This window comes from Macaca thibetana, chromosome 9, assembly GCF_024542745.1.
Source record: "Macaca thibetana thibetana isolate TM-01 chromosome 9, ASM2454274v1, whole genome shotgun sequence".
NCBI classification, from domain to species: Eukaryota; Metazoa; Chordata; class Mammalia; order Primates; family Cercopithecidae; genus Macaca; species Macaca thibetana.
In genome coordinates, this window is record NC_065586.1 from 73,556,284 (window position 1) to 73,576,573 (window position 20,290).

General features: G+C 36.1%; 1 protein-coding gene across 1 annotated transcript in view; it reads left to right on the forward strand.

Annotated features, from left to right (window-relative positions):
* Positions 1-20,290, forward strand: part of ANK3 (ankyrin 3) — a 361,275-nt gene that overhangs the window by 274,411 nt on the left and 66,574 nt on the right. Inside the window, 3 exon segments of the mRNA XM_050803013.1 lie at positions 948-1,054; positions 6,191-6,415; positions 9,176-9,330. Coding sequence (XP_050658970.1) covers positions 948-1,054; positions 6,191-6,415; positions 9,176-9,330 — 487 coding nt within the window.

Consider the following 20,290-nt stretch of genomic DNA (forward strand, 5'->3'; position numbering starts at 1 on the left):
GCTGAAATGAGGCTGGTCTGCAGCCCTGGTGAAAGCTCACACTACCTCTGTTTTCCCTCCAGCTCACCAGCCTCCTTATTTAAAATTGTGGTATGATCTTCAAATCTCTTCCCATTTTAAGTTCTAAACGTTTAGGTCATTTTCTTATTAACTGCCAAAAATCTCCATTGCGCTCTTCAGAGATATTTCTGGTTAGGTTTTGACCTTCCTGTTCTGCACAGCTTCAGAATTCAGCACATGTTCTTAGCAGGAAACTGTAGCATGCTTGAGGCCACCCAAATATCCACCAAAACTCTCCTGGCTTTTCTATTCAATAACAGTGATCCCTGTAGGTTAAAAGTACAAATCTGCACTGGTAACTGACAAAAGCCTGTAAGTTAAAAATGGGCAACAGAAAGTCAACTCAACTCCTGAAGATGTTCCCCCTCCCAGAGTTTGGTAGTTCTTTTAGTTCTTGATGCTTCAGCCGCGCTCTCTGCTGCATTCCGATACAATTTCTGTATTTTATCTGGCTTACTTGGCAGAAGCACTAGGTTGCTACTAGCTACTCTGCCCCACTTGGAACCAGAAGTCATCAAGATTGAATTTTTCGTTTTTTATTTTGAGAATTGAGAAAAAAAATTACAGTTGTTACAGGATTAATTTGGAGACATGTTGAAGTGCTTAAAATCATAGTTGGAGTTAGTTCTATGATATTTCTTTGCCATGTCAGTTACCCAGGGAGCTTTCTTAAAAGATTAAAATAAAACAAGATGTCAATAGACTTTATTTTCTAACATTACGATACTCAGATTTCAATGTATTTCTATAGAGGAAAATTTAAAAATTATTTATGTTGAATGTAAGTCTACCCGGAATTAGAGGAATACGGATATATTTTATATGTGTAGAGAAACCAGTCTTGTATGGTTTTTTGATGTAATTTAATTTACCATTTTATTTTTCAGCATCTAACATTCACAAGGGAATTTGATTCAGATTCTCTTAGACATTACAGCTGGGCTGCAGACACTTTAGACAATGTCAATCTTGTTTCAAGCCCCATTCATTCTGGGTAAGTAACCTAAATGTCACTTTTCATTATCCTACTACATGAACAGTGCATTTATTATTTACAGTTATAAATTCACATCAACAAGCTTCATATATATGAATATATTCATGTATGAAATGTATATTCATTAGTATATGTGAAACATATTTGTAAATCATTATTAAATTTTCTTTCTAGGTAATTCTGTATGAGTTTTTTTGAGAAAAATTTAATTTTGTTAGAAAAAATAATGAAATTATTGATACAACAAACTTTCCTGGCTATTCTAATCTTCTAGGTCTTTACTTTTCCTTTTCAGAAAATTTCCTTTTTAAATTTTTTAAAATTTGAAACATAGTGATTTTTCTCCGTTTTACTTTTCTATTCAAAAGAAATTTTTCTAGGTGTCTGATTTTTCTTTCCAATAGAAAATTAAATATGTAAGTATGCCTGTTAATTTACCTTAACTGACTTTTGTGCTTCCCTTAATGATAGAAGAATTTCTCTCAAATATTTAGTGGTGATTTTTGTTTTTGACTAGGTCTGGCTCTGTCGGCCAGGCTGGAGTGCAGTGGTGCAGTCTTGGCTTACTGCAACCTCTACCTCCTGGGCTCAAGCTATTCTCCCATCTCAGCTTCCTGAGTAGTTGGGACCACAGGTGCGCACCACCATGCTCGGATAATTTTTGTATATTTTCATAGAGATGAAGTCTCACCATGTTGCCTAGGCTGTTCTCAAACTCCTGAGCTTAAGCAATCTGCCCGCCTTTGCCTCCCAAACTGCTGGGATCACAGGCCTGAGCCACCACACCCAGCAAATATTTAGTTTTTAAATGAGCAGTAAGCTCTGGTATTGTCATTTTTTTCTCATATGATACAGGTCTTTGATTTGACAAATGATTTGTTTTCTGTGATTTTCCTTTTAAAAGAATATATAAATTTGAACTTTCAAGTTGGTGCCTTCTGCATTTCTGAAATAAAATTACAATTAAGTTGTATTAATTTGTAATTAGAAAAAAAGAAATGAGTAAAAAGAATAAAGATATTTACTTACAAAAAAAACCTTTTTTTTTTTTTTTTTTTAACATGAGGAGACAGCCTCCTCATGCTGCCTCCCTGGTCAGTAGAATTTGAGGCAGGAGGCTAAAAGGGGACCTGCTTTAGTTACTGAATTAATAAATTAGTGTATCTTTAGATACTGGATTCTTCATCTTTGGGTAACTCAAATTTGGGATAATTGACATCCATATAAGTAGAATCAAAATAATTCATTAAAATGATGAATATCTCAAAGTATTTTTGCCTTTGAAATTGGCATTTAGGCCATAAGTTAATTGTGGTCAAGGACAAGGGCAGATTATTTTGGAATTAAATAAATTAACAATAATTAATATTCATGAAGTGCTTCATATATTATATGAAATATTTGCTGCTGCTCCTAATTAAAATAAATTGTAATAGCTAACGTTTACTAACTTCTTGTCATGTGCCTGGCATTGTGCTAAATCTTTTACATGTGTTGTCTCATTTATATTTACTTGAACCTTATAATGATACTGTGAGATACATATTACTCATTATCCTCATTTTACTAATACAAAATCAGACTCAGGAATGCTTCAGGTTAAAGTATAGTTATAGATTTTGGCTTTGTAATACTACGATTCTGAGAAACAGATCAATATCATTCAAATGGGAATAATTGACATGAAAGTGCTTCATAAATTATAAACTTTATGGTGGCTTTTGAGTTATTAACATTGCATTTCTTCAACTCAATTAGAAAAACCTTGAATTATTATAATTTTAAACTGCTAAAAATATTTATATAATTTATATTCGATGCATATCAGTCTAATGTTAGAAAAGCAAAAAAAAAAATCGGATTCAAGAAGGAAAATATACAACATTTGGGATACATTCAGGGAGCAAACATGTTGAGTTTTTTGAATCACGCTTGATGAATTGCCACCATATTTCAAAGACTTGAAACCATCACTTTGTATTCTCTACAAATCAAAGACAAGGTACTAGGGCTTAATTTAGTAAACTGAGAAGTTGAAGAAACATGATAATAAAATCAGAAATGAACTTTCCCATACATTAAAAACAATGAAGTATTTGAGTATGCAAGTTATCTCCCCTTCACCTTGAACGTTATTGAAGACAACAGAGACAATAGACACGTGCAGGAAAGCAAAAGTAATGGCATCAGGTGTGGGCTTATTGGAAAAGGAAAATATAGACCTGGTGTAGACTTAGAAATATTTCACTGATGCCAGATCCTTGCAGTTTATGCACCTACGTAAGGCAGATATTTTTCTAGGTTGTCCCACAAATGCCAAATGCCCTGGTTTCATTTTCTGATGGTTTTTATTTTTCCTTTGCTTGTCATTGACATTTTCTGTTGCTTGCTTCTGATTATATTACATTAATTTTTCCCATTTGCTTTCTAAATTATTTTGCAGCTATTCTTCTCCACTTCCTCAGTATGATTCAAGGTGATAACTGTGTCCTTTATGTGAACCATCCTTTTTGTATTTTTAATTTATGTGAATTTTTCCCATAATTAGATCGTGTCAATGTCTGTAGTATATCAGCATTTGTCATCCTGCTGTTCCTAAAACTAGAAACATTCATGTATTAGTTTTAGGATCATTTGTAGAATTTGTGCTATGTTTAAATATTAATAAGATACAAATATTATTACATATTACCTTTTAATTTGTTCTAGAAGTTATATTGCATGACTTTTTTACACGGAATATGTAAGATGGGTTTGTAAAACAAATCACTGTATTTTATAATGTTATTAAATAATAGGACCCATGTCCTGTTTAATGAATAGTCCCACTTTTCCTCAGTCTGTTGACTCCATGAAGTTGAGAACCTCAGAACAATAAATGGTTGCTGATGAGCCCCAGCCATGCACTGTGTGCTATACAGAATACAGAGAAAGAGACGCTTCCAGTTTGTTGTTAATATCATCTTAACTAGTGTTTTTTCCATTGGTTCTGATATTCTTTACAGCTGAGCTATTTTTATTTTAATTCTGATAAACTGTACCTTCAGTCCGCTCAGCTCCAGTCAGCTATCTACCTATCTATCCACCCATCAGTCAATTAGTATTAGTAACCAAGTCTCACCTACACAGTTTCTAAGCAAAATAGTTTTTTTCATTGATTTATTCAGTAAATATTTATCGTGTCCCTATTTTGTGCTAGAATTGTGCTTGGCTCTGCAGGTCAAGCGGTGAACAAGACAGACCCAATCAGAATTACTATCTAAATTGTTGAGACTCAGCGGTTGCCAGGGCAAATATTCCCCTCTCAGTGGAAACACTCCAGTGTGTGTGTATGTGTGTACTGACACAACAGAATCTTCAAGCCCAAAATTTGTCGTGAATCGTTTTAAATCCATTCTGTTACTGTTATTCCTAATGAAAAATTGATTTTGTAGTTACAACTACTAAATGCAGGGAATGATTCGATTTTGTCTTATAATATTGCCATATTGCCTTGTTACTGAATAAAAGTAGTTGTTAAATATACATATGTCTAAGAAAATGTGGGCAGCCCAGAGCAATTTCAGGTGAGCCTCATGTCTTTTAGCATTGGTAACAATTCATCCCAACACTTGTACAAGCGAACAAGTATCTTTTTCTTTGACTAGGGAGGAGTGATTTTTGTTTTATTTTTATTTTTGAGAGAGTCAGTGTTTTCCCCTTTAACTTGATTAGCATAGTGGTCCCAATCTCCCAAAATCAATAGAATGTTATAAAAGACATAAATTAATTCAGAGCAAAATGGTTAAATCCAAAACGAGCAAAAGGGTGTAAAGATGAATCCACCTTACTGATGAGGAGAGTTGGTTCTAGGAATCTGATAGGCTGAAAAATGATCTCCAGCCCATTGCCTCTCCCTGTGGGGATCACAGGCCAGTTGGCTTGAAAAGGTCACTCTTTCAAGGTCAAGAGGTATTCTTCTTCAGAAGAGGGTCCCCAGCTAGGAAGTCCATGCAAGGTCTTAAATTCTGTTTGCAGGATGTTAGCATTGTTTTTAGAGGAAAAAATAGTAAAGAATTTTGATGGATGGGATTTTTTTTTCCAAAAACACTTAAGAATTCAGACAATTTTCCAGTTATCACCATTTTGTACTGTGCTAGTAATCTATATTTTCATATGTGGAAACTAGAATACAGGGATATATTTGTGTTCCGCTATCTGACCTTAACTCTTCCACACATTGGACTCACCGATTGATGTTTACTTATAACTCTGTGATAGTAACTGTGTTAAAAGTCTGTGATGATGAGAGTGGAACCGTGCATACGTGATAGAAGACAGTGATTCCAATATGCTTCTACCCAAATATAACAGTTAATTTCTTTACACTGCCATACCTATCAATACATGCAGACTGTTTTTCCTTATTAGCTTTAATAAAAGGCCAATGACAGAATTATATAATTTAGAGCCACTTTCTAAAAGTCTAAGTTCCATTTTTTAATTGTTGTATAAAATATTCAAATGTAGGTTATTTCAGACAGCTTTTAAGCCCGTATTTATACTGAAAACATTTAATCCCTTTCCATCAAAATCACCTTAGCAAATCTAGTCATCTCCTGCTTTTACTATATTCTGCTTTATCATAGTAAAAATTAGTGTTGGTATGATTAAATATACATTCATTTTATGAGTCATAAATGTCAAGACATACTGTGGAGTTTCATCTTACTTGTAGGAAACCATATGGCAGCATATGGCAAAAACCACTCATAGTTAAAATGACCTTTGAATATAAAGACCACAGTTTTTTTTTTGTTTTAAATGCATGAGAATCCTCTTAATAGACAGTTTTTACTCCAGGTTTGAAACCTCCCTTATTCCTTCCATTTGAGCCTGGTAAAGTAGTTGGCTTTTCTGTTTGGGGGCCATGTTCCACCAAAAATAAGTTGTGTTTCAGTTTTTGCAAAGTGCACAAGTTAAATACATGTTTGATGTGACTCCACTGTATTTACTTCCGATTTATCTTTAAAGAGAGGAAGTGATAGCTACGTTGTCTGTCACTTTAAATAAACTTTAACATTTAATTTCAAAACTTGCTGTGAACACAGTTTATTTCCATCCTTGAATTGGCCTCTGATCTTCTCCCCACAGGTTTCTGGTTAGCTTTATGGTGGACGCGAGAGGGGGTTCCATGAGAGGAAGCCGTCACCATGGGATGAGAATCATCATTCCTCCACGCAAGTGTACGGCCCCCACTCGAATCACCTGCCGTTTGGTAAAGAGACATAAACTGGCCAACCCACCCCCCATGGTGGAAGGAGAGGGATTAGCCAGTAGGCTGGTAGAAATGGGTCCTGCAGGGGCACAATTTTTAGGGTAAGTTGTTTTGTCAATGTTAACCTTGGCCCTCACAACGCATCTTTGATTTTCTTGACCCTTGTTAACTCAAAGAGTTAACTCTTAAAACTGCTTAGTTGGACCTGATTGAGTATACTTTTTGTAAAGTGTCAAAGGTCACAAAGCTGTGTGATTCTGTGAAAGGCTAATAGGCTGATACTTTCTTAACTCAGTTTGCTGGTCAAGGCTTTTACTAACCGAGAAGCATGTTCTCTGCTCAGCAAGTGCACGGAACCCCAGTGGTCCCTGTAGAAGTCAAGGCACCATTCTAGGGAAAAAATACAGATGCTGGAATTATTTTACCACGTTGAATCTATGGCTGCTTTGGGGACATGTCTTTTTAAAGAAAATTTTTCGGGAAACAGTTCATTGTGATATGGTATTTTACAAAAAGGAAAAATAAAGTTAATTCATTTTCTGAGGTGGCACTTGGGTGCAAATCAGGCAGGCTCTGTCGTGACTGACAGTTTGTTCACAATTTCCCCTTCTCGTTTCTCTTTCTGCTGCATGGATGTTATTCAGTAAACTGCATCTTCCTACCAATCCTCCCCCTGTAAATGAGGGTGAGAGCTTGGTTAGCCGAATCCTGCAGCTTGGGCCTCAAGGAACAAAATTTATTGGGTAGGACCTTTATAGACAAGATACAGAATGTCTACAATTTTTTTTTTCCATTTTCAATTTTTTTCTGTCACACCCATGGTCTGATTCTTGTCTTAAGTTTATTTTTATTTTTTTAAGTTTTTTTTTAATGCTTTCAGTTGATGTGTGTCACTGAAAGAAAAAAAAATCATAGTGGCTTGACTTAATGTAGCACCGCTACCTATCTTGTGCTTTTCAAGCATGTGGAATTCACTGCAAGCATTCTGCTTTCATAACTTCGTGCTTTTGTAAACCTTTCTTTAATTTGAAATGTTTCTTCTGAATATGATACTTTTTAAAGACAGCGACAGTCTTTAACCCAGTGTAAGAGAAGGTATTTGCAGGCTTTGAGTCAAAATTTGCTATAAATTACATGTCTGTACACCTGTGTGTGTGTGTGCGTGCATGTATGTGTGTGTAATCAGATCTTTTAAAAGCACATGAGTACTGTGTAATTTTTTATGGGCTTTGAGAAGAAGTCATCAATAAGTAAACTGATTTTGAAAAGTATTGGGACAATAAGATATTTAAATAAAAGTAAATAGACAGCAGATAGAATATTCTTTGAAAGTTATAAAATTGTTTTGTTTGGTTTTGTTTAAGCTGAAATGCACTGGTATTTGTTGTTTGTTCGCTTGTCTGTTTGATTGTTGTATTTGCCTTGGCAGTCTGCATGAAGAACCCTGTTAATGAAAAGCTATGCTTGGCTTTCACCTTGGTCAAAGACCCTTGTTCATACCTTCTCTCCAATATCATTGAGCATCATACATAAAGCCACATTCCTTAAATATTTACAGAGACAGTATCTGACACATTAACCTGCAAAGATTGTATCTTGTTCTCAAAACTAAATACAATTTAATATTTAATTATAAGGTGTAGTTAAAAACTCTTGTAAATACCTTAATCTTGAAATTATGAATACTGCTAAGAACACTTGATTTTGTTTCTACCTATTGAAGAATAAAGGCATTATAAAAATTATTTTTTAATCTTTAATTTGAATTCTGATTTTGCCAAAAGCAAAATGATCATATTTATCATCCCCGTTTTAAGCGAATGCTCTTCCAATAAATCGATATTCATGTTTTTATTTATGTTATTTGATCATTATAATGATGATCTCTTTTTCTGCTCTTACTTATTTAAGTCTGTATCTTCTGTTATCACATATACCTAAACACATAGGTTAAGAAGTGGGGTTCCATACAACCTCTGTAGGAGAATAATGATACTGTCTACTTAAATGTCATAAAATAAAGCTGCACAATCCAACTACATAAACTGTGTGTGATTGTGGTCTGCTTACTTCCATTCATCTCTTTTAGTATTTATCCTATTTTAAAATTTAACAAAATTATTTCCCGTGGCTTGATTGGCTATGTTCAATTTGCAGCCATTCTTTTACATTCCTTTGCAAAAGGACACTGTCAAAAATTACTGTGTCGTTATATGACCATTGCAAACCAACAAGTACTTTTTCAGAAAGTGTAAGTATTCCTATGCAGGTTATATTAGAGCCAGGAATTGAAGCTACCTACTACCATTTCACAAATTGAAAAGCACAGGAACTCTCTTAACCGTATGGCCATGAAAGGCATGGAATCTGCCTGTTGGAGGAGTCGTTATCATATTGATTGTTTTCTTGCTAAGGAGAAAATATAGCAATCATCTTTCAAACTAGGAACTTTATAGAATTTTTTTTAAAGAAATGACTGTGTCCTTTTAAATCATTAGCATTTGTATAATATACCTATTGTGTCTTTTAAAAATGGACCAACTTTCTTATGGTCTACTTTAATAACTTTCCATTCTGATTCAAAATTCCTATTTATATGTACTGAAAAATTTCTCCTGTTAAATCCTATGCCTAACATATGGTAGTCCTCCAAGAACTGTTTGTGAGTGAATGAATGATGGCATGTTATCAGGCTTCGAAAATATTCTTTAATTAGCAAATGATTCTGCAGCTTTGAAATCATTCCCAACCTTAGTGGCACCTCTGATTTTCAAATGAATACTGTTAATGAAACATTTTTTAAGTACGATACTCTAAATATATTTAATTTGATACCAAAATAATGTGGATTTTTTTTCCAGCCCTGTCATAGTGGAAATCCCTCACTTTGGGTCCATGAGAGGAAAAGAGAGAGAACTCATTGTTCTTCGAAGTGAAAATGGTGAAACTTGGAAGGAGCATCAGTTTGACAGCAAAAATGAAGATTTAACCGAGTTACTTAATGGCATGGATGAAGGTAATAATGATGGCTCCTTGGTTCCGTAAATGTCTGCAGGCAGAAATTAAAGGAATGACTAGATTACGTAAAACAGGACTTGAATTTCACACATTTATATTTTAAGCTAGGACCCCAGTTCTTCAGCTTTTTTTTTTTTTTTTTTTTTTTTTTTTGGACAGAGTCTCGCTCTGTCGCCCAGGCTGGAGTGCAGTGGCGCAATCTTGGGTCACTGCAGGCTCCGCCTCCCGGGTTCACAACATTCTCCTGCCTCAGCCTCCCGAGTAGCTGGGACTACAGGCGCCCACCACCATGCCCGGCTGATTTTTTGTATTTTTAGTAGAGGCGAGGTTTCACCATATTAGCCAGGATGGTCTCCATCTCCTGACCTCGTGATCTGCCCGCCTCTGCCTCCCAAAGTGCTGGGATTACAAGCGTGAGCCACCACACCTGGCCAAGTTTTTCAGCTTTTATTGCTGTTTTCTATATCATAAGGCATGAAGTTCCGTTTAGTCTAACAAACTTTGTTCTCCGTAATATAGAAGTGTAAGTATTTTGATGATTCCATCTTTAATCACATACATCAGTCTTTCTAATACCAAAGAAAGTTTTCTAAGTCAAAACTGGGCAAACAGAGGGTGAAATAATAATGGAAGGTATGCAAGGCATGCTGAGCATTTTGAAGAAAATATGTTCACATTTTCTTTTGGGAATTATTTCTGGACTCTTTCAGCTTTTTCAAGTTTCTCCCAGATAATTTCAGTATCCTTCATAAATTTTTAATTTCTCTTGGGCCGTAATTAGTTTCTAAAAAATGTTTCAGGGTAATTATTGGAGTCTGTGGTGTTTCAGTGTCTTATTCTTTGACTTAGTAAGACTGGTATGTCTGAGCATGTCACTTTGTCATACACAACTTCTTCAGGCTGTCTGACCCTAAGAACCAGAGCAGTTTTTCTTAGTAGACATTGGGAATAGTCTGGTTTTGAGACTAGGTGTTTGATGCAGAGTTTTCCTTTAAAAATGTAAAAAAAAAAAAAATTAGAGAACAGGCTCACCATAAAGTCTGATGCCAAAAGAAAAATATCAGAGCTAATTCTTCCTTTATACTCACTTCCTAATCACTCCAAATTAGGAATTATTTAAATAACAGCTTTATTAGAGATATAATTCGTATTCCAGAAAATCCACTCTTTTTTAATTCACTGATTTTTGGAATGCACTCAGCATAGTCTCCAGTCGGTTTCAAGGTGTGAACAAAGGAGCAAGATGAAGTGTAGGGTACTTGAGGAATAACCTTGTGCAGATTTCTTGATCTCTGAGCCTCTGATTCTTCTGCAAAATGGAGATTACCTTCCTAACTTCCTGCGGTTATTGTTGAGAATAAATAGAATAATTAGGTGAGGCACATATGAAATACAGTTCTTGTTATGTAGTAAGCCCTTGATAATTATGAGTCATTATCACATTATATTTATTCTATAGAAAAAATTGTCATGCCAAAGGTTTAGTATAAGACACAGTTACCACCTACCATGAATTAAAAGATGCCTTTACAGCAAAGTAGAGGGAAAATAGTAATTGTTGAGTGTCTAGCATTCATGAGGCACTGATAAATACCTTCATATGTGAAAATTTCAAAAGAAAGGATAGCACTGCAAATCAGGTGGTTTTAATTCCACCTTACTTATAAAGAAATTGAAGTTCAGAGATGTCAAGTAACATATCTAAGGTTATCCCACTGAGTAGTAAGGCTGGGGTCCAAATCTAGGTCTACTTCTTTTCTTTATTTTATTTTATTTTATTTTTTTTGAGATGGAGTCTCACTCTGTCACCCAGGCTGGAGTGCAGTGGCACAATCTCGGCTCACTGCAGCCTCCGCCTCCTGGGTTCAAGCAATTCTCTGCCTCAGCCTAAACTAAGGCTCAGAAAGATTGAGAACTAAACTCAAACCTACACGTGTAGGCTTGTTACATAGGTAAACTCGTGTTGCCAGTGTTTATTATACAGATCATTCTTTCACCCAGGTTCTAAGCCTAGTACCTACTAGTTATTTTTTGTGATCATCTCACTCCTCCCACCCTCTACCTTCAAGTAGGCCCCAGTGTCTGTTGTTCCCCTTTGTGTCCACAAGTTCTCATTTAGCTCCCACCTATAAGTGAGAATATGCAGTATTTGGTTTTCTGTTCCTGCATTAGTTTGCTAAGGATAATGGCCTCCAGCTCCATCCATGTTCCTGCAAAAGACAGGATCCCATTCTTTTTTATGGCTGCATAATATTCCAAGGTATGAAGAAACAATGATATAATCTTCTGTCTTGGATTCTATGAGCTATTTTGGAAAAACTGGATAGCATTTCCTTGCCACAGTTTTAAAGACCAGATAAACTTTGGTTCCATTTTAGACAATTAGATGAAATGCAAATACTTCCAGGCTTAAAGAATCAAGCACTGGAGGCCACTAGAGCAAAAATGAGGATGGAATTTTCAAGGCACAGGTTTTCTTCATGTATTAAACTTAATAGTAATGAAGGAACCATTACGCACATTTTATAATTAAAGCTCAGTTAATCAAATTGTATGCCAAACTCGAGCCCTTCTCGCCACTCTTTTCATATCCCCAACCACACTTCATTCTTGTCAGAACTTTCCTCTCTTCAAAAACAGACCGGCAACAATAAAACCCAAATCTGTCTTTTTAAAAAGACAACTTATCTTTTTCCTTGAAGGTGCAACTGTTCAAAGTTCTAGTTCAGAGAGAAGCATAAACATAGTTTAAGAGGTTTCATCTTTTTTATGTTCTTTTCTCCTCTCTACTCTGTTCCTCTCCCATGTTGCTACTGAATAACTGTTAATTAACAAGATAAAAATAGTTCCTGAATGAAACCAGTGACCAGATCACTCAAGGTTTCCTTAAAAAAGAGAAATAGGCCGGGTGCGGTTGTTCACGCCTGTAATCCCAGCACTTAGGGAGGCCGAGGCAAGTGGATCACGAAATCAAGAGATTGAGACCATCTTGTCCAACATGGTGAAACCCCATCTCTACTAAAAATACAAGAATTAGCTGGGTGTGGTGGTGTGTGCCTGTAGTCCCAGCTACTCAGGAGGCTGAGGCAAGAGAATCGCTTGAACCGATTGAGGTGAGCCAAGATTGTGGTGAGCCAAGATCGCGCCACTGCACTCCAGCCTGGTGACAGCAAGTCTCTGTCTCAGAAAAAAAAAGAGAAATAAATTGTCCTACCAGTATTTAATATAACATACTAATTTCATAACAATTAAGCTTTATCTGTCATCTGTGGCAAGTGACTCTTGATAATGCCTGTCTTGTTATAAATGTCTATTTTTATCAACCCCCTTCTCCATAGATGAATTCTATGTGCTACTTTATAACCAATCTATATGGTACTTTTATAACCAGTTCTGTTGTAGGTTCTTCTTTGAAAATCTTAAAATTCAAGTATTTAAAAATCATCTTAGCAAATATTCTGATCACTGATTTTTATTAACACAATTGTAAAGATCAGTTTAGTGTGTTAAAATGTGTGAAGCCTTTCCATGTATGCAATCAGATTTAGCTGTTAGAATAACTCCTGGGAAGGATAATTTGCCCCATGTAATGTGGTGGTTGGGATCATGATTTATGGAAGTTACATAGACTAGACTTCTCATCTTGGCTCCACCACTTATTCGTTCTGTGACTGTAACCAAGCACACAGTCTCTGAGCCTTGGTTTAAATGTGTAAAGTGAGGATGTCTAATAGTGAACGAATAGGGAATAGAGGAGCGAATATATGTAAAGTTCTTAGCATGATGCCTGATATATGAGAATCAATCGGTATTTAGTCATAGTCACAGCTGCCATGTAAGTTGTGCAGGAGAGCAAATGGGGTCTGAAATCCTGGCCTTTTCACTTGTCAAGCCATCTGCCCTGATACTGGCCTGTAAGACATAGGGGTACTTTTTTCTAATTTGCTCAAAGCTGCTATCTAGTTGCCAAGCTGTGTACCTACAAGGTTGTGTACACCCCAAGTGGGCACCCTTTTCCAAATCGTACAAAGACACTACATCAGCTAGTGAAAGCCCTGGTCATGGTTGATTATGGTGACACACACTCAACATCACCACCACCCAGCTGGGAAACAGTAAATAGATTTAGTCTTCCAAAACCTGGACTTCTGTCTCCACACCTAGTTGTCTCTCTGCACTGCTCCTTTGCCTCTGTATGCTCTCAAATGAATGATGCCTGTGAAAGTGCTTTGTGTAGCACAAAAGAGCCACATATATGTCAGCTAGTATTTAAATTTTCCATTACTAATGAAGGCACCTCTTAGTTTCTTTGTATGACACAAAAAAACATGGTATATTTTCAGGAAAAACAGTAGCTGCAAAATAAGGGGGAATTAAAAGTTACTCCTTATCGCCAGCAAGCCCAGGGACTAAAACATCAGTGGTTTTGCTAATGAAGTAGGTGTGTTAGCAAAGATCTATTGAAGAGGCTAGAATCACACAAAGGACAGTTGGTCTGGGTGTGAAGAACCTGCCATCACCACTAAGGTATCATGCAACAGGAACAACTTTTCACTTTGGCAGCAGACATAGATCTTGTTCTAGTCTTTGTCAATTTTTGTTTTCTCAGCAGAGAGAAAGATGCTGCAAACAGAAGACAAACATTCATCCCCCCCACCAAATTAGAATGCACCGAACTGAATTCACTTTTTAAGTTTAATGAAAACTTTAATTAAACTCACAAAGTTGAATTAAACATGTTCAAAATTACACCTCCAAAGTCAGACCCCAAAGGGCGTTTTGTAGTTTACAGTTATCTTGGATCTGGGAGCATTTTCTGGTAGAAGAAGTCCTTCCTCCCGTAGAGGTGCTTAATTTACAAATCAAAGGCTCCAGAAATGTTCTAGTCCTGCCCTGTCCCGTACAGTAGCCACTAGCTCCATGGAACAACAGAGCACTTGAAATAAAGCTAGTACAAATGGAAATACGCTGCAAATGTAAAATACACCAGATACATGAAGATGAGTACCCTTCTCCAAATACATATCTCATTATTAATTTTTACATTGGTTACACATTGAAATGGTAATATTTTGGATATATTAATCTAAATAAAACGTGCCTATAATCCCAGTGACTCAGGAGGCTGAGGTGGGAGGATTGCTTGAGGCCAGGATTTCAGGAACTCAGCCTGGGCAACATGGACTTCATCTCTAAAAAAAGAAATAAAAAATTAATTTCACCTGTTTATTTTTATTTTTTAGTATGGCTATAGGAAATTTAAAATTACATACCCAGTTTACATTATATTTTTACTGGACAGTGCCTGTCTGGAGAGTGTGTATGCTTTGTTTTACATATCTATTTTGTTTTAACATAAAAATTGTTGCTACCTAAGTATTACACAGAAGGCTTTGAGTATGTATGAATTATGTCATTATTTAAAAATCCCAATCACTATCTTGGAACAAAATGTTGCTGAAGTTCCCCCAAACAATTTTACAATGCTAGGAACATATTTTCTTGTCATTGCTGAACTTTCCAATGAGAGCAAATGAAGTTTTTAAGAGAATACATTTTAGATTGAATAATTACACTATTTTCTTGTAAACAGAAACAGGAAGGGGAAATTGATACTTGCTAAGTAACAGAAAATAAATTTTGTAAATTTACTATCTGACTACATAAACAATATCTTAGAAACAGACTTCTCAGAAGTTGCCACTTGGGTTCATTTCAATATAATTTAATTGTTTTTGCTATGAGACCAATAGTAGTCTTAAAATGTCAAGTCATTGTGGAAGCAGTTGAGCACTGGTAAGTGAAATATGTAGCTTTATGTTGTGCACAGCACCCTCTGCTGGAGAAATCTAGTAACAGTTTTGAAAAATTCTAAAGGAGATAAAAATGGAATTTAACCGAATCAGGATTGTGGCTGGGGTGCAAAAAAAATAAAATAAAATAAAAATAGCAAAATACTGACTTTCAGCCTATTGCAATAAACTGACATTTTAAATCAACTGAATGATGTCCATCATGTTGTAAAGGAAAGGAAACTGTACCAGAACAGTCCCCCAAACTAGTATAGAAGTAAAAATTCTAGTTTAGAAATGAAAATTAGACCAAAGCAAATGAGCATTAATAAGGGCAAGTTTTTAATGCATTTGTATATATGGATTTGCCAGAAATTACCTGTCTTTATGAAACATTGGTGGATCAAAATAATGACATCAGCCATCCTGCCCCCCACCCCCCATATCAGGCACAGTAGAGCTTTTAGCTCTCTGAGGGCAGTGAAGCAGGTCCAAGAGGTTGGACATGAGCCTCTGCTACCTTTAGTGTTGATGTGAGCAGAGAGACCAATGTGCCAGAAACTGCAGGTCTAAGCTTTTAGAGTTTAGTGTGTTCTGTATTTGCTGCTCATGCGAGGCTATTGATTCATGGTGTTTAAGACATTATTTATGATCCTGGATTTTGAAGATAGAATCATATTAATTGAATTTCCCCTTAGATGTAACAGTAATGGCTTAAACAATGGGGTGAAAAAAGTGACATATGGGGACTAATTGCCTGAAACCATGTTTTTATTTGCACAAATGGAAAAGTAAGCAAATGTAAGTCTCTTGATCTGCAGTCATAAAAGAAAACCTTAGAAGATTATTCCAACGTGGCCAGACATCCCCTACTTCTCTTCCTCCAGGAAGCCCTCCCTAAACCCCAGACTCAGATCAAACTGGTAAATACACCCACAGCACCATAACTGCAACTTTGAGTTTTGATATCTTCCTTGGTGCACTGCAAAAGTCCAAGAGGGCAGAGACCAGCTCTGACTTGTTGACAGCCATTATGTCCAATGCATATAACAACTCTTGATACAGAGTTGTCACTTCATCATAGTCTGTTGAATGAATGAGAAATAATGACTTGTGTCAGGCTTATGCCCCCCTGTTGGTGACACTTTTTCTCAATAATCCAGTGACCCATACCCAAGAGAGAGAAAAACTTTCTAGAAGAAGAGAGGCTACACCAAGTGGGGAGAGGAAGTCTGGGGCCTGGGGAAGGCTCTGGGGTAGGTTATAGTCATTCTACACACAGAGTACAAAGTAATCTTAAACATCAACACTGAAGGTAGTGTTCAAAAACTAGTCACATTTCTCCTTGATTTTTAAAGTAATATCTCATAAGCACATAATGATTAAAAATTAATCTTCTAAAAATAGCTTTAAAAATATATGATTGTCAGAAATTATATTAATAGACTGCTAAAACTGGAGGGAAAAACAAGCAGGTATATCATTGTTTCCGGACATTCTGCATCATCAGCACTTATTACACTATGCAAATCTAAACAACAAAGAGGATCTCTACTCTGAATAAAGATGTGAAATAATGCTGACCCAAATAGATATAAAGCAGATGACAGAATTGAATAAGAATATGAGTTCAACACTAAAATTATAAAAGGTGCATGGAGCCTTTCATATTATCTTTGCCATGCCCCATGAATTTATAATTATTTTAAAGTAAACGTTTTTTTAAAAATTGAAAAGATTTCTATGATGTTTACTTCAAGGAAGAAGGACCAAGTTATATCATTTGAGGATTTTTCCCTATAACATCTTAGGTGAACTTATTATGAAAGTTGCATATTTTGATGGAGCTGAACTTTAATTCCAAAGGGATAAATGCCTGTAGTTTTCTAAACTAGTTCAGTGAATATATTACAAATGCTATGTTGTTCTACATATTCTACAACTAGAGTTGAATATTATAGATTTCTTTTTTATTTTCCTCATTTCTCTCAACTTATTTGATATTCAACTTTCAGTAATTGGTGATTTTTTTAATGGAATGAAATGGAAATGATAGCAATTCAGATTTATACTTTGTAGAGAATTATTTTAAAAATCTAAATTGTGTATTCCCTTAGATCTGCTATAGATTGGCTCTCTGGCTGCTCTCAAAAGCTGTGTGGTCTTGAAAAGAATATATGCCTTTTCTAAGTTATTATATGAACAGAATTGTGCTGGGTGATTTTCTATCATTTATTTTCATATCCATCCCAGAGGAAACTTCTCATCCTAATCACATAGATGAGGAACATATGGCTCAGAGAAGGTCAGGACCGTGCCTAAGGTCCAGGTGCACTGACTGCAGAGCTAGATTTCAACCCTGTGCACCTGTCTACAGTGACTTTCCACGATGCTATAACTTGCTTTTTGAAATCTAACATTCTAAAAATCCTTTATTTTTTCACCTCTCAATATCAAACACCCCATTTTTACAGGAACTGAGCAAGGCATGCATCTGACTAGAAATTAACCTTGATACAGAAATCATCCTTTGGGAAACCTTGAGGCCATTTGTATTCTTTCCATGGACTATTCACACCCCCCAGGTCACAAATAGCCTTTGAAATCTAATTTTGAGTGAGGCAAAAACTAATCAAGATGGTCATTTGAAAGCATTAAGAATAACCCATTTAGTCAGAACATGATTTCAGTCATGTTATTTATGCTTCATTGTATTATGGTCTCCATAACCATTTATATTTACAAAGCATTTTATGATTCTTATTGTTTGTAACAAAACCTCAGTCACAGAGAGTGTTGTCCCACCTTTTATAAATAAACTGAGTTACAAGGTGCTTAAGAAACGTATCATTTATTTATGAGGCAAGAAGGCTATAGAACATTAGTGGCTCTGTGATCAGGCCTGCTGCTTCGATGGATCAATGAGAAGTCAGGTCACCTTTTCCACCAAGGCACTTGCATATCTATTCATTATTCATCCATTTATCAACCACCACTCCTGTGTCAGGCAGTCTGCAAAGACACTGTGTTAAAGAGTGGTTGAAGTCCATGTCTGTGTGACTTCATCTCTTCCCAACGCCCCTTTCCTAGACCTAGGTTCTGAGCTCTAAAACTGACAAGCTAAATCCATCTGGTCAAGTCACTTAACCTCTCTGAACTTCAGACACCTATTTTACCAAAATGCTGCGTGGGCCAAATGATAATTGACCTGACACAAAATAGATCTTCAGTAAGTGTAAAGTTCAATCTTCCTCCTGGCCAAAACTGCCTGTTTCAGAACTTACTTCTCTTTTCCCTTTAATCCTCTTTTTGTATGTTAGTAAAGATTTTAAAAAGAGAGAGGAGAGAGGAATTTCAGGGTCTTTTCATAGTCTATGGCATTATGAATCACCCTGAAAGGTAAGAAGCTCTTACGTTTATGTTCTATTGTTTACCTTACAACAACTTATGCCATTTTCTCCCTTGATTCGGTAGCTATGGAGTTACTTAGAATATCCTTTTAAAAAACAAAACCATATAAAAGTAATGAATATTTTTGCCAATAAGCTTCTCTTCTCATATTAAACCATTCTTGTTTTTTATAGGGTCCTGTTGTCACATTTTTAACAATTTGGGTTCTGAATTTTTAAGACAAAGTACAGGATGAGAGTCTACCAAGACATTACTTTTTAAAATGTGTCAAAAAGTCACTTGGACAGAGTGTGAAAACAGATTTGCAGGTTTCACCCTGGGTCAGGAGGCCAGCAATCTGTGGTACTAACATGTAGTACGGTTGTTTCTTACGAACTGGCCAGGTTGGAGAACATCGCATTAGGAGCTAGGAACTCTGCAGATGTGAATGTGATAGAGGCATTGCATTTGTGCCACAGATTATTTTGTTGAGCTTTTTTCTGTGATGTATAGGATGAGACAAAACAGAAGATTCTTGGTAATATATTGCTGCTTCTTTGACCTAATTAGTAAGGACCGTTTTTAAAATCTAAACACACATAAGTTCAGTCCCAGAAAGAATATTGGCACTGTTCATTTTTACGTTATCAGGCTTTATTACTATTTGTTTGGAAATCTGACTTCTCTGATACACTTTTATTTTATTTCTTTATTTCTTTATTTATTTTTGAGATGGAGTGTCGCTCTGTCGCCCAGGCTGGAGTGCAATGGTGTGATCTTGGCTCACTGTGACCTCCACCTCCCAAGTTCTAGTGATTCTCCTGCCTCAGCCCCACGATAGCTGGAATTACAGGCACCCGCTGACACACCTGGCTAATTTTTGTAGTTTTAGTAGAGACAGGGTTTCACCATGTTGCCCACACTGGTCTTGAACTCCTGATCTCAGGTGATCCACCCACACCGGCCTCCCAAAATGCTGGGGTTACAGGCATGAGCCACTGCGCCTGGCCTCTGATATACTTTTAAAATATGCAATACAAAACTTTCAGAAGGCGTTTTATATTCTCATGAAAGTTAAACTCATTTTGTGTAAATGTTCATTAGGTAAACAGTAATTTGAGTTATAAACACATGGACATAATAGATTTCACTGTGGATTAAAAAGTAGGAAGATTAGAACCACTTTTTCACATGCATTTTTTTCTTTTAAATAAAAATAAAACTAGGCCAGCCACAGTGGCTCACACCTGTAATCCAAATACTTTGAGAGGTTGAGGCAGAGGATTGCTTGAGGCCGGGAGTTCAAGACCAGCCTGGGCAATATAGCAAGGGCCAGTCTCTACAAAAGAAGTTTAGAAATTAGCAGGGCATGGTGATGTACATCTGTAGTGTCAGCTACTCAGGAAACTGAAGTGGGAGGATTGCTTGAGCCCAGGATTTCAAGGCTGGAGTGAGCTATGATCATACCACTGCATTCCAGCCAAAGTGACAAAGTGAAACCTCATACCTAATAAAATGAAATAATAAATTAAAAGAACAAACAATAACCAGTCTCTACTACTACGTGTATTTTATAGCAAGACTTAAAGAACTATACAGTTGTTTGATATGAAGAGTGTCTGAGTCTCATTGATTCCCAGTTGATTTCTTCAGTGGATGCTCCTTTAGCACCTGCTGTGTGCCAGGTCTCAATATCAAACATCATTTAGTTTAATATAGTTTAACTATGGCTACTTCACTTTTTATGAAAAGAACACCTAATTTTTAAAACACACT